Source organism: Pristiophorus japonicus, unplaced genomic scaffold (genome assembly GCF_044704955.1).
Source record: "Pristiophorus japonicus isolate sPriJap1 unplaced genomic scaffold, sPriJap1.hap1 HAP1_SCAFFOLD_3160, whole genome shotgun sequence".
Lineage (NCBI taxonomy): Eukaryota > Metazoa > Chordata > Chondrichthyes > Pristiophoridae > Pristiophorus > Pristiophorus japonicus.
The window spans coordinates 5,032-19,385 of NW_027252956.1; the positions used below are offsets into that span (position 1 = coordinate 5,032).

The following is a 14,354-nucleotide window of genomic DNA, read 5'->3' on the forward strand; positions in this document are numbered from 1 at the left end:
GGATGGCAGGACTGACATATGAGGAGAGACTGGATCGACTAGGCTTACATTCACTGGAGTTTAGAATAATGAGAGGGGATCGCATGGAAACATATAAAATTCTGACAGGACTGGACAGGTTAGATGCAGGAAGAATGTTCCCGATGTTGGGGAAGTCCAGAACCAGGGGACACAGTCTAAGGATAAGGGGTAAGCCATTTAGGACTGAGATGAGGAGAAACTTCTTCACCCAGAGAATTGTGAACCTGTGGAATTCTCTACCACAGAGAGTTGTTGGGGCCAGTTCGTTAGATATATTCAAAAGGGAGTTAGATGTGGCCCTTACGGCTAAAGGGATCAAGGGGTATGGAGAGAAAGCAGGAATGGGGTACTGAGGGAATGATCAGCCGTGATCTTATTGAATGGTGGTGCAGGCTCGAAGGGCCGAATGGCCTGCTCCTGCACCTATTTTCTCTGTTTCTCGGTTTCCTTTAACCAGTCCAGGATGCGGTGAAATACTGACCGAGCACTTTGATCTCCACCGGATCGCATTGGTTGAGGTCCTTCATCCCTTGGACCTCGGTGAACGTCACAAAGTCGCCGCTCTCGAAGCCGTGTCGGGCTTCGTCCAGACAGGTCACCACCCCGGGGTTGTCCTGGAACAGACAGACAGACAGACGGGAGTGAGCTCACGCGCGGCGGGCGAGGGGAGGGGAGGTTGCGGGAAGCGAGGGAGAGCGGCTGCACGGCAACGGCGCTTACCTTGGTGATCATCGAGATCATGGCGCTCAACGGCTGCTCCCCATTGCTGTCCAACACGATCATCTCCTCGCCGAAGTCGCAGAAGAGTTGCCTGTGTGTGGGTGGGGGCGGGGACAAAAACACGGGCAAGGGTTTTAGCAAAAGTGCCGCCGCCGGTCGCCAATCTCCCCGGGGCAATGCTCGGGGGCCCAGTACGTCGTCGGATAAAACCTGCACTCAACACATTGCCGACGGTGTGGCTCCGAATTCCACAATCGATCCTGGAGTATTATGTGCAGTTTATGGCCTACTTACCCAAGAACAGAAGAAACAGGAGCAGGGTGTGGGCCGTACGGCCCCCTCGAGCCTGCTCCGCCATTAATTACGATCGTTGCTGATCCGATCGTGGACTCGGGTCCACTTCCCCGCCCGCTCCCCATAACCACTTATCGTTTAAGAAAGGATATACTGGCCATAGAGGGAGTGCAGCGAAGGTTCACCAGACTGATTCCTGGGATGGCAGGACTGTCGTATGAGGAGAGATTGGGTCGACTGGGCCTGTATTCACTGGAGTTTAGAAGAATGAGAGGGGATCTCATTGAAAGGTATAAAATTCTGACGGGGTTGGACAGACTGGATGCGGGGAGGATGTTTCCCCCGGGGCTGGGAAGTCTAGAACAAGGGCTCACACAGTCTCAGGATACGGGGTAGGAAATTTAGGAGCGAGATGAGGAGAAATGTTTTCACTCCGAGGGTTGTGAACCTGTGGAATTCTCTCCCACAGGAGGCTGTGGGGGCCAAGTCACTGAATATATTTAAGAGGGAGACAGATCGATTTCTAGACGCAAAAGGCATCAAGGGGTATGGGGAGAAAGCGGGAATATGGTGTTGGGATAGAGGATCAGCCATGATCATATTGAATGGTGCAGGCTCGAGGGGCCGAATAGCCTACTCCTGCTCCTATTTTCCATGTTTCTAAGATCCGGTTTCAATTCAGCAGCAAGTTGAAGCCCAAAGGGTAGCAGGAAGGAAGTAGTCAGGTATCCCTCCCCTTGGGGAGGGTTCCCTGGACGTCCAATGTCAACGGCAGGGTAGATCGAGAGACAGAGACTGACTACCTCCGCTGGTTGGAGAGTCTAGGACTAGGGGGCAGAGTCTAAAAATTAGAGCCAGACCTTTCAGGAGTGACGTCAGGAAACATTTCTACACACACAGCGTGGCAGACATTTGGAACTCTCTTCCGCAAACGGCAATTGACGAGATCAATTGTTAATTTTGAATCTGGGATCGAGTCCCGGCTCACCCATCACCCCTGTACTCGCTGACCTAGCTTTCTGTTATGCAAAGGTATTAAGGGGCAAAGGCAGGTGGATGGAGTTAGGTCGGTCAGCCGTGATCGCATTGAATAGGCAGAACGGGCTCGAGGGGCTGAACGGCCTCCTCCTGTCCCTAATGTAACAGGCTCGAGGGGCTGAACGGCCTCCTCCTGTCCCTAATGTAACAGGCTCGAGGGGCTGAACGGCCTCCTCCTGTCCCTAATGTAACAGGCTCGAGGGGCTGAACGGCCTCCTCCTGTCCCTAATGTAACAGGCTCGAGGGGCTGTACGGCCTCCTCCTGTTCCTAATGTAACAGGCTCGAGGGGCTGAACGGCCTCCTCCTGTCCCTAATGTAACAGGCTCGAGGGGCTGAACGGCCTCCTCCTGTCCCTAATGTAACAGGCTCGAGGGGCTGAACGGCCTCCTCCTGTCCCTAATGTAACAGGCTCGAGGGGCTGTACGGCCTCCTCCTGTTCCTAATGCAACAGGCTCGAGGGGCTGAACGGCCTCCTCCTGTCCCTAATGTAACAGGCTCGAGGGGCTGAACGGCCTCCGCCTGTCCCTAATGCAACAGGCTTGAGGGGCTGAACGGCCTCCTCCTGTTCCTAATGCAACAGGCTCGAGGGGCTGAACGGCCTCCTCCTGTCCCTAATGTAACAGGCTCGAGGGGCTGAACGGCCTCCTCCTGTTCCTAATGTAACAGGCTCGAGGGGCTGAACGGCCTCCCCCTGTCCCTAATGTAACAGGCTCGAGGGGCTGAACGGCCTCCTCCTGTCCCTAATGTAACAGGCTCGAGGGGCTGAACGGCCTCCTCCTGTCCCTAATGTAACAGGCTCGAGGGGCTGAACGGCCTCCTCCTGTCCCTAATGTAACAGGCTCGAGGGGCTGAACGGCCTCCTCCTGTTCCTAATGTAACAGGCTCGAGGGGCTGAACGGCCTCCTCCTGTTCCTAATGTAACAGGCTCGAGGGGCTGAACGGCCTCCCCCTGTCCCTAATGTAACAGGCTCGAGGGGCTGAACGGCCTCCCCCTGTCACTGCGTCGTTCTGAAAGGCGGTACAGAAATGCAAGTCTGCCCGCGAGCGGCCTCGTGAACCGTGCGATCTCGCTCTCACTCACCCGAACAGCCCCTTTGTGTCGGCCACAATGAACTTGATTCCTCGGCAGTGGCAGAATTCCCCGACCCTCAGTTGCTCCTCGAGGGGCGAGTTGGTGAGCACGACCACCTATGGGCGAGGGGGAAAAAAAACGGTACAGGGTTTGCGTTATACTCAGACCGGCAACGCAACAAGACGCCCGCAGCTGGCCGGCCGCGAAGACGAGGCGCTCAACAAGCTGCTGGGAGGGGCGACCATCGCTCAGGGCGGGGTGCTGCCTAACCCCCCCAGGCTCTGCTGCTGTCGAAGAGAGCCAGCGCCATGCCCCCAAGAGCAGGCAAAGCGGGCAAGAATTAATCGAAAGCCCCAAAGGCTCCTGTCCGAGCCACCCCGCGGGAATCTGCGAAAGGGCTGGTCGCTGATTCGGGAGGCGTCCCAGATCGTTAGCGTTAATGGGTTCGTTTCAGACCCCCCTCCCCCTCCCGTCCCCTTGCCACCGTTCGGCCTTGAGAGACGCCCCCCCGCCCAAGGGGTCACTTGCCTGGAACTGCTGCAGGTAATCTTCAGTCAGCTCCCCAGTGTAGGCCGTCACCGGCACGTAGGTGTTCAGCTCGGCCAGCCTGGGCTGGGAAACCTCGGCGCGGTTCTTCGCGAGGTCTGCTTCTCGAAGGTAGAACTGAGGGGGGGGGGGGGGGGGGGGAGAAGAAACAAGAGAAATCAACCAGGGGACAGAGATTGAAAGTAATTGGGGGGGAGGTTTCGAGGGGAAATGTCTTCACCCAGAGGGTGGTGGGGGTCTGGGGGGGAACTCACGGCCTGAAAGGGAGGTAGAGGCAGAAACCCTCACCACATTTGGACGTGCGCTCGAAGTGCTGTATCCCACAGGGCTAGGGACCCAGAGCGGGAAAGTGGGATTAGGCCGGGATGGCTCTTGGTCGGCCGGCGCGAGGCGGACACGATGGGCCGAATGGCCGACTCCTGCTCCTATTTATGTTCTTACTTCATTGGCTGTAAGGCACTTTGAGACGTCGAGGTTGTGAAAGCTGCTATATAAATCCACATCCTCTTTCTAAAAAGCTAAAATTCTCCAGTCCAGGCAACATCCTGGTAAATCTCCTCTGTACCCTCTCCAGTGCAACATCCTGGTAAATCTCCTCTGTACCCTCTCCAGTGCAACATCCTGGTAAATCTCCTCTGCACCCTCTCTAGTGCAACATCCTGGTAAATCTCCTCTGTACCCTCTCTCGTGCAACATCCTGGTAAATCTCCTCTGCACCCTCTCCAGTGCAACATCCTGGTAAATCTCCTCTGTACCCTCTCTAGTGCAACATCCTGGTAAATCTCCTCTGTACCCTCTCCAGTGCAACATCCTGGTAAATCTCCTCTGTACCCTCTCTAGTGCAACATCCTGGTAAATCTCCTCTGTACCCTCTCTAGTTCAACATCCTGGTAAATCTCCTCTGTACCCTCCCTCGTGCAACATCCTGGTAAATCTCCTCTGTACCCTCTCTAGTGCAACATCCTGGTAAATCTCCTCTGTACCCTCTCTAGTGCAACATCCTGGTAAATCTCCTCTGTACCCTCTCCAGTGCAACATCCTGGTAAATCTCCTCTGTACCCTCTCTAGTGCAACATCCTGGTAAATCTCCTCTGTACCCTCTCCAGTGCAACATCCTGGTAAATCTCCTCTGTACCCTCTCCAGTGCAACATCCTGGTAAATCTCCTCTGTACCCTCCCTAGTGCAACATCCTGGTAAATCTCCTCTGTACCCTCTCTCGTGCACACCTCCCCTGTAATGTGGTGACCAGAACTGCACGCAGTGCTCTCGCTGCGGCCGAACTAGTGTTGTATGCAGTTGGGGCCAAACGCAGAAAGCGACTGCGTTAGTTAATGCATTAAATCTCTTCCAATGGATGACATTAGAAAGTGGCGGTCAGACAGAACCCGTCAGCTCCCCGGGATACCTCGAGCACACCCCCCCCCCCCCGCCAATCACTTCTGAAGCGGTCACTTTTTCTTCGAATTCATTCTTGGGATTATGGGCGTTGCTGGCCAAGATCTATTGCTCATGGCTAATTGCCCTTCAGAAAGTTGCGATGAGTCATCTTATACATCATCATCATCGTAGGCAGTCCTTCGAAACAAGAATGACTTGCTTCCAGGCCCAAAAGGGATGAGTTCACGGGTGTTTCAATGATATTCCGGATCCCGAACTACATCCTGAAGGGTGGAAGATGCCTGTGGGTGGATTTTTTTTTAACCTGGGGTGACCGTTGCACACCAGCCACCACACGGGGCTTGACAGAGAGGTGTCTTGGTCCAGGGGCAAGAGTTAACCAGGACGACTGGAGACCAGCTCTGCTGCACGGACCCAGTGTGCACAACATATCGCACAGTGTGGGCGCTGGGCCCGTGCTGCCCCATGGCCCTCGGCTCTTCCGGGCCCCGAACTCGCGCCTCTCCTGGGCCCCGATCACGTCCCCCTACATTCTCTCGCCGCTCCTTCGCTCCCCCCTCCCACCCCCACCCACAGCAGCACGCGCTGCTCCCTGCAGTATGTCACTGCACACTGCTCCCTCTAATGGCCCCGGCCTGCTGATGGTCTTGCAGGCCTCGACCGCACCGATTTCCGACAATCTGGTAGATTCATGGTAGTGGTATGGGGCAGGGCCACATCGTCCGCACGCCCCCCGACACGAGACTCCCAAGGCCAAGCGCTCTACTCGGAACTCCTTCACGGGCAAGCGAGCCAAAGGTGGGGCAGAGGAAACGTTACAGGGGGCCACCCTCAAAGCCTCCCTGATAAAGTGCAACATCCCCACCGACACCTGGGAGTCCCCGGCCCCAAAAGACCAGTCCGCCCTAAATGGGGGAAGTGCATCCGGGAGGGCGCTGAGCACCTCGAGTCTCGTCGCCGAGAGCGTGCAGAAAGCAAGCGCAGGCAGCGGAAGGAGCGTGCGGCAAACCAGTCCCACCCTCCCCTTCCCTCAACCACTGTGTGTCCCACCTGTGACAGGGACTGTGGCTCCCGTATTGGGCTGTTCAGCCACCTAAGGACTCGTGTTAAGAGTGGAAGTCTTCCTCAATTCCGAGGGGACTGCCTATGATGATGATGGCGGCAACATAGGCAATGAAATAAATCTGGAATTCTACATCAGTAACGGTGACCATAAAACTGTAAGACAACAATCTGGTCCTTAACTCTTAGCTGCCCCTCTGAAGTGGCGCAGCGAGCCACTTAGTTGTAACCAAACCGCTACGACTAAGTCAGCACTGTGGGAGCACCTTCACCACACGGACTGCAGCGGTTCAAGAAGGCGGCTCACCACCACCTTCTCAAGGGGGGCAATTAGGGATGGGCAATAAACGCCAGACCTGGCCAGCGATGCCCACATCCCCTGAACGAAGTTCATTCCAAATTTATTTCGGCAACTGAATTTTCAATTGCCCAGCTGCCGTGGTGGGATTTGAACTTCCGCCCGCTCCGTGTCCAAAAGTAACGAGGGCTCCCCGGAAACGGCAACCCCCAGGAAGCACGGGAATAAACCTGTGTGTTACTGTTCCTGCAACATCAATGATCAGGCCACGGGACAGCGCCAGAGTCACTTTCGAATGCAGGGTGGCCACCGCCAGCTTCGGCCCGGCCGGTGGCAGAATATACCAGCCTCCGCCCGCCCGCTGATCACATTCTAGCCGGCGTCCCCCAACACCCCCCCACACAGGTAGTTCAGTACCCTGCTGGGCGGGGCGGGGGTGTTGGTCTCCTAACCCCAGCCCACCACCCCTCCCGGTGCTTCGACATCTCGCCAGACGCTGGCAGTGAGCTTGATGACTGTTGAGTGCCAGTCGTGACTCACTGGCTAGCACCCTCGCATCTGGGTCATAAGGTGGGGGGGGGGGGGGGCTCCAGAGACTCCAACACACAAATATAGGCCGACACTACATCGAGGGAGCGCCGCCCTGCGCTGTCGGAGGGGCAGTACTGAGGGAGCGCCGCACTGCGCTGTTGGAGGGGCGGTACTGAGGGAGCACCGCTCTGCGCTGTCGGGAGGGGCGGTACCGAGGGAGCGCCGCACTGCGCTGTCGGAGGGGCGGTACTGAGGGAGTGCCGCACTGCGCTGTCAGAGGGGCGGTATTGAGGGAGCGCCGCACTGCGCTGTCGGAGGGGCGGTACTGAGGGAGCGCCGCACTGCGCTGTCGGAGGGGCGGTACCGAGGGAGCGCCGCACTGTCGGAGGATCGGTACTTAGGGAGCCCCGCACTGTCGGAGGGGCTGTATTTCGGGATGAGACATTAAACCGAGGCCCCGTCTGCCCTCTCGGGTGGATGTAAAAGATCCTGGGGCCACTATTGGAAGAAGAGCAGGGGGAGTTCTCCCCGGTGTCCTGGGGCCAATATTTATCCCTCGACCAACATCACTAAAACAGACGATCCGGGTCATTATCACATCGCTGTGTGTGGGAGCTTGCTGTGCGCCAATTGGCAGCCGCTTTTCAGACATGACAACAGTGAGCACAGGTCAAAAAGTACTTCATTGGCTGCGGGGAGCTAAGGGACGTTTCCGGGGGATGGGGGGATGGGGGGGGGGGGGGGAGGGGAGAGAGGCTGGAGAAATGGGAGTCTCTGTTGGTTCTGATGCTCCACACTGTCCTGGGCTGGGGCTGCCTCTGATGAACAAGCAACAGTCCCCAGCCCTTTGGAGCATCTCCCTGGCTCGCATGTCCCCGCCACCCACCTCCCTCAAGTATTTCAAGTTGCACAAAAGTGGGCACAGGACGAGACGTGGTGTGACCAGGCTCGGTCAGATTAGGAAAATGGGAGGTACAACGAGACCTGGGTGTCATGGTACATCAGTCATTGAAAGTTGGCCATGCAGGTACAGCAGGCGGTGAAGAAGGCAAATGGTATGTTGGCCTTCATAGCGAGAGGATTTGAGTATAGGAGCAGGGAGGTCTTACTGCAGTTGTACAGGGCCTTGGTGAGGCCTCACCTGGAATATTGTGTTCAGTTTTGGTCTCCTAATCTGAGGAAGGATGTTCTTGCTATTGAGAGAGTGCAGCGAAGGTTCACCAGACTTATTCCCGGGATGGCAGGACTGACATATGAGGAGAGACTGGATCGACTGGGCCTGTATTCACTGGAATTTAGAAAAATGAGAGGGGATCTCATAGAAACATATACAATTCTGACGGGACTGGACAGGTTAGATGCAGGAAGAATGTTCCCGATGTTGGGGAAGTCCAGAACCAGGGGTCACAGTCTAAGGATAAGAGGTAGGCCATTTAGGAGCGAGATGAGGAGAAACTTCTTCACCCAGAGAATTGTGAACCTGTGGAATTCTCTGCCGCAGAAAGTTGTTGAGGCCAGTTCGTTAGATATATTCAAAAGGGAGTTAGATGTGGCCCTTACGGCTAAAGGGATTACGGGGTATGGAGAGAAAGCAGGAATGGGGTACTGAGGGAATGATCAGCCATGATCTTATTGAATGGTGGTGCAGGCTCGAAGAGCCGAATGGCCTCCTCCTGCACCTATTTTCCATGATTCTATGAATCTCCCCGCTCCCCCTTGTATTTGGCAGCGCTAATTCTCCCCCCACCCCCACACCGTGTCACCTACTTTCCCGCTTGCAGTATTGACAACAGCAAGTCAGACTCGCGACGGGAGAGCGGCACGATTTGGGTCACATTTGCGAAAGGGGACGACCTACCTGGGAGGACAGGTCTACCCACTGTGCGACGCCCTGGTCATGGATGGTTACGGTCTTCACGCCGCCCAGGATCACGTTCTTGGCGATTTCCAGCCCCAGGCCGCGCATGCCCGATATCAGAATGTTGGCATTCTGCATGCGCTTCATGGCCTCGTAGCCGAGGACGTACCTGCAAGGGCAAGGACAAACCGTGAGGGTAAGTTTCCAGAAACTGGCGGGGGGGGCCACACAGGGATCAGTGCTGGGGCCTCAGCTATTTAGAATCGGAGAAATTTACAGCACGGAAGATGGCCATTTTGGCCCATCGTGTCCGCGCCGGCCATCCCAGCCTAATCCCGCTTTCCAGCTCTTGGTCCGTAGTCCTGAAGGTTACGGATAGATGGATTTACAATCTATATCATTTACAATCAAGATCACCACTGTGATTTCTGACCGACATTGGCTCCCAGTTAAACAACGCTTCGATTTCAAAATTCTCATCCAAGTTTACAAATCACTTGGCCCTCCCTATCTCTCTAATCTTTATCAGCCTCACAATCCCACAAGGTGTCTGCGCTCCTCAAATTCTGGCCTCGAACATCCTTCATAACTGCTCAACCATTGGTGGCCGTGCCTTCAGCTGCCTGGGCCCCAAGCTCTGGAACTCCCTCCCTAAACCTCTCTTTCCTCCTTTAGGACGCTCCTTAAAACCGGCCTCTTTAAACAAGCGTTTGATCATTTGCCTCAATTTCTTCCGTGGCTCGGGGCCAAATTTATCTGTTTGCCTGTAACACTGCTGTGAAGTGCCTTGTGACATTTTACTGTATTAAAGGTGCTATACAAATAAAAAAGTTATAATTATTAATGACTTGTTTGAAGGGACCGAGTGTAATATACCCAAATTTGCTGATGATACCAAGATGGGCTGCAAAGCAAGGTGTGAGGAGGATGCAAAGGATCGACAAAGGGATATAGACGGACTAAGTGAGTGGTCAAAAATTTGGCAGATGGGAGTACAATGTGGGAAAGTGAGAGGTTATCCACTTTGGTAGGAAGAATAAAAAAATCTAATTATTCTTCAAATGGGGAGAGATTGCAAAGTGCTGCAGTACAGAGGGACCTGGAGGTCCTTGTGCATGAAACACAAAAGGATAGTATGCAGGTACAGCAAGTGATCAGGAAGGCCAATGGAATCTTGGCCTTTATTGCAAAGGGGGATGGAGTATAAAAGCAGGGAAGTCTTGCTCCAGTTATACAGGGTATTGGTGAGGCCACACCTGGAGTACTGCGTGCAGTTCTGGTCTCCGTATTTAAGGAAGGATATACTTGCATTGCAGGCAGTTCAGAGAAGGTTCACTCGGTTTCTCACAGATGCCAGTCAACCCTCTGGTACATCTGCAGCCCCTCTTTCACCCGACTTCCCCACGGTACGAGGCACTCAAGACAACAGGAAACGGCAATGATACTTTCCTCACTCCCTCGCACAAGTTTCCGTGCTGACGGCAGCCCAACCGATCTCAGCCACGCTAACCCGACACAGACCGCACGAGGAAAATGCCAGACTTCGCGGTGTGGTGCGCAGTTAAACCGACGACTAACTGACCGAGTGGAACGGCATTTGGGCACGTCAGTCTAGAATTCACACATTGACACAGCAGTTCAAACAAAGAAGTCCCACTTACAGCTGTCTGGAGTACAGAGCCTCGTCAATCTCAGCATCGTTTCCATTCTTAGCCATACCCTGAAATAAAACAGTACGTGTTAGCACCAACTCGGCCCGCGACACAGTCCCATCAAACACTCCCAGGGCAGGTACAGGGGGTTAGATACAGAGTAAAGCTCCCTCTGCACTGTCCCATCAAACACTCCCAGGGCAGGTACAGGGGGTTAGATACAGAGTAAAGCTCCCTCTACACTGTCCCATCAAACACTCCCAGGGCAGGTACAGGGGGTTAGATACAGAGTAAAGCTCCCTCTACACTGTCCCATCAAACACTCCCAGGGCAGGTACAGGGGGTTAGATACAGAGTAAAGCTCCCTCTACACTGTCCCATCAAACACTCCCAGGGCAGGTACAGGGGGTTAGATACAGAGTCAAGCTCCCTCTACACTGTCCCATCAAACACTCCCAGGGCAGGTACAGGGGGTTAGATACAGAGTAAAGCTCCCTCTACACTGTCCCATCAAACACTCCCAGGGCAGATACAGGGGGTTAGATACAGAGTAAAGCTCCCTCGACACTGTCCCATCAAACACTCCCAGTGCAGGTACAGCACGGGGTTAGATACAGAGTAAAGCTCCCTCTACACTGTCCCATCAAACACTCCCAGGACAGGTACAGCTAACGCAGCACAGACACATTGGTCTAACAGCATCCAGGGCGCGAAACCCTAAGATATAAAGCGAAACGTCACAGATACACAAAGTGGTGAGGCACTGCCTGTAAAACTTCGATGAAGAGAGAGCAGGGCTTGAGATTGCAAGTGCCGAGACTCGGTGCTGTCCTCCAACACGAGATGCGATCCGTTCCACCCACCGCGGCCTCCCGCACGTACCCTGTCTCCACCTCCCGCACGTACCCTGTCTCCACCTCCCGCACGTACCCTGTCTCCACCTCCCGCACGTACCCTGTCTCCACCTCCCGCACGTACCCTGTCTCCACCTCCCGCACGTACCCTGTCTCCACCTCCCGCACGTACCCTGTCTCCACCTCCCGCACGTACCCTGTCTCCACCTCCCGCACGTACCCTGTCTCCACCTCCCGCACGTACCCTGTCTCCACCTCCCGCACGTACCCTGTCTCCACCTCCCGCACGTACCCTGTCTCCACCTCCCGCACGTACCCTGTCTCCACCTCCCGCACGTACCCTGTCTCCACCTCCCGCACGTACCCTGTCTCCACCTCCCGCACGTACCCTGTCTCCACCTCCCGCACGTACCCTGTCTCCACCTCCCGCACGTACCCTGTCTCCACCTCCCGCACGTACCCTGTCTCCACCTCCCGCACGTACCCTGTCTCCACCTCCCGCACGTACCCTGTCTCCACCTCCCGCACGTACCCTGTCTCCACCTCCCGCACGTACCCTGTCTCCACCTCCCGCACGTACCCTGTCTCCACCTCCCGCACGTACCCTGTCTCCACCTCCCGCACGTACCCTGTCTCCACCTCCCGCACGTACCCTGTCTCCACCTCCCGCACGTACCCTGTCTCCACCTCCCGCACGTACCCTGTCTCCACCTCCCGCACGTACCCTGTCTCCACCTCCCGCACGTACCCTGTCTCCACCTCCCGCACGTACCCTGTCTCCACCTCCCGCACGTACCCTGTCTCCACCTCCCGCACGTACCCTGTCTCCACCTCCCGCACGTACCCTGTCTCCACCTCCCGCACGTACCCTGTCTCCACCTCCCGCACGTACCCTGTCTCCACCTCCCGCACGTACCCTGTCTCCACCTCCCGCACGTACCCTGTCTCCACCTCCCGCACGTACCCTGTCTCCACCTCCCGCACGTACCCTGTCTCCACCTCCCGCACGTACCCTGTCTCCACCTCCCGCACGTACCCTGTCTCCACCTCCCGCACGTACCCTGTCTCCACCTCCCGCACGTACCCTGTCTCCACCTCCCGCACGTACCCTGTCTCCACCTCCCGCACGTACCCTGTCTCCACCTCCCGCACGTACCCTGTCTCCACCTCCCGCACGTACCCTGTCTCCACCTCCCGCACGTACCCTGTCTCCACCTCCCGCACGTACCCTGTCTCCACCTCCCGCACGTACCCTGTCTCCACCTCCCGCACGTACCCTGTCTCCACCTCCCGCACGTACCCTGTCCCAACAGCTCGCTCGTCGGAGCAACGCTGCAACCACTGCGATAGCCTCCCTGAGGGACGGGGTGACACCTGCATTTCCTCAGCTGAAGGGGGGGGAAAGAGGGAGGGAAGAAGGGGGGGAAAGAGGGAGGGAAGAAGGGAGAGAAGGGGGGGAAGAAGGGGGGGAAAGAGGGAGGGAAGAAGGGAGAGAAGGGGGGGAAAGAGGGAGGGAAGAAGGGGGGGAAGGGAGAGAAGGGGGGGAAGGGAGAGAAGGGGGGGAAGGGAGAGAAGGGGGGGAAGGGAGAGAAGGGGGGGAAGGGAGAGAAGGGGGGGAAGGGAGAGAAGGGGGGGAAGGGAGAGAAGGGGGGGAAGGGAGAGAAGGGGGGGAAGGGAGAGAAGGGGGGGAAGGGAGAGAAGGGGGGAAGGGAGAGAAGGGGGGGAAGGGAGAGAAGGGGGGGAAGGGAGAGAAGGGGGGGGAAGGGAGAGAAGGGGGGGAAGGGAGAGAAGGGGGGGAAGGGAGAGAAGGGGGGGAAGGGAGAGAAGGGGGGGAAGGGAGAGAAGGGGGGGAAGGGAGAGAAGGGGGGGAAGGGAGAGAAGGGGGGGAAGGGAGAGAAGGGGGGGAAGGGAGAGAAGGGGGGGAAGGGAGAGAAGGGGGGGAAGGGAGAGAAAGGGGGGGAAGGGAGAGAAGGGGGGGAAGGGAGAGAAGGGGGGAAGGAGAGAAGGGGGGGAAGGGAGAGAAGGGGGGGAAGGGAGAGAAGGGGGGGAAGGGAGAGAAGGGGGGGAAGGGAGAGAAGGGGGGGAAGGGAGAGAAGGGGGGGAAGGGAGAGAAGGGGGGAAGGGAGAGAAGGGGGGAAGGGAGAGAAGGGGGGGAAGGGAGAGAAGGGGGGGAAGGGAGAGAAGGGGGGGAAGGGAGAGAAGGGGGGGAAGGGAGAGAAGGGGGGGAAGGGAGAGAAGGGGGGAAGGGAGAGAAGGGGGGAAGGGAGAGAAGGGGGGGAAGGGAGAGAAGGGGGGGAAGGGAGAGAAGGGGGGGAAGGGAGAGAAGGGGGGGAAGGGAGAGAAGGGGGGGAAGGGAGAGAAGGGGGGGAAGGGAGAGAAGGGGGGGAAGGGAGAGAAGGGGGGGAAGGGAGAGAAGGGGGGGAAGGGAGAGAAGGGGGGGAAGGGAGAGAAGGGGGGGAAGGGAGAGAAGGGGGGGAAGGAGAGAAGGGGGGGAAGGGAGAGAAGGGGGGGAAGGGAGAGAAGGGGGGGAAGGGAGAGAAGGGGGGGAAGGGAGAGAAGGGGGGGAAGGGAGAGAAGGGGGGGAAGGGAGAGAAGGGGGGGAAGGGAGAGAAGGGGGGGAAGGGAGAGAAGGGGGGGAAGGGAGAGAAGGGGGGGAAGGGAGAGAAGGGGGGGAAGGGAGAGAAGGGGGGGAAGGGAGAGAAGGGGGGAAGGGAGAGAAGGGGGGGAAGGGAGAGAAGGGGGGAAGGGAGAGAAGGGGGGGAAGGGAGAGAAGGGGGGGAAGGGAGAGAAGGGGGGAAGGGAGAGAAGGGGTGAGAAGGTTTTCCTCGTTTTCGTCTCCTTTGTCCTTTCTCTCCTTGTTGCCTGTCTCTCCTGCTCGCCTTTTTTTTCCTTTCTCTCCTTGTTTTTCCGTGCCTCCTTGTTTGGGGCCTGTCGCTCCTTTTGTTTCCTGGTCTCTCCTTGTTGTTTCCTTCTCGTCCTCCTGGTTTTGTGTTCCTTTCTCTCCGTTT

The 14,354-nt window shown here is 56.9% G+C and overlaps 1 protein-coding gene and 1 non-coding gene across 2 annotated transcripts; both read right to left on the minus strand.

Moving 5' to 3' along the window:
• Positions 1–470: 470 nt before the first annotated feature.
• LOC139249515 (ubiquitin-like modifier-activating enzyme 1) lies at positions 471–12,729 on the minus strand. The gene is made up of 7 exons (XM_070872441.1): positions 12,647–12,729; positions 10,502–10,560; positions 8,841–9,009; positions 3,675–3,809; positions 3,156–3,262; positions 742–832; positions 471–635 (listed from the first exon to the last, which is right to left on the minus strand). Exons 2-7 carry the CDS (start codon positions 10,555–10,557, stop codon positions 471–473), a joined length of 723 nt encoding a protein of 240 aa, XP_070728542.1. The 5' UTR covers positions 10,558–10,560; positions 12,647–12,729.
• Positions 6,622–6,754, minus strand: LOC139249516 (small nucleolar RNA SNORA71). Its single transcript, XR_011591194.1, has one exon. It is a non-coding gene; the product is annotated as a small nucleolar RNA SNORA71 (small nucleolar RNA).
• Positions 12,730–14,354: the final 1,625 nt, after the last annotated feature.

Bases quoted from the DNA above. Each gene is read 5' to 3' on its own strand.
- LOC139249515 (XM_070872441.1), bottom strand. From the start codon at position 10,557: ATGGCTAAGAATGGAAACGATGCTGAGATTGACGAGGCTCTGTACTCC. The intron at 3,810-8,840 runs GTAGGTCGTCCC...CCCCCCCCTCAG, and splicing joins GGGTAGACCTGTCCTCCCAG to TTCTACCTTCGAGAAGCAGA. The intron at 3,263-3,674 runs GCAAGTGACCCC...CCTCGCCCATAG, and splicing joins ATTACCTGCAGCAGTTCCAG to GTGGTCGTGCTCACCAACTC.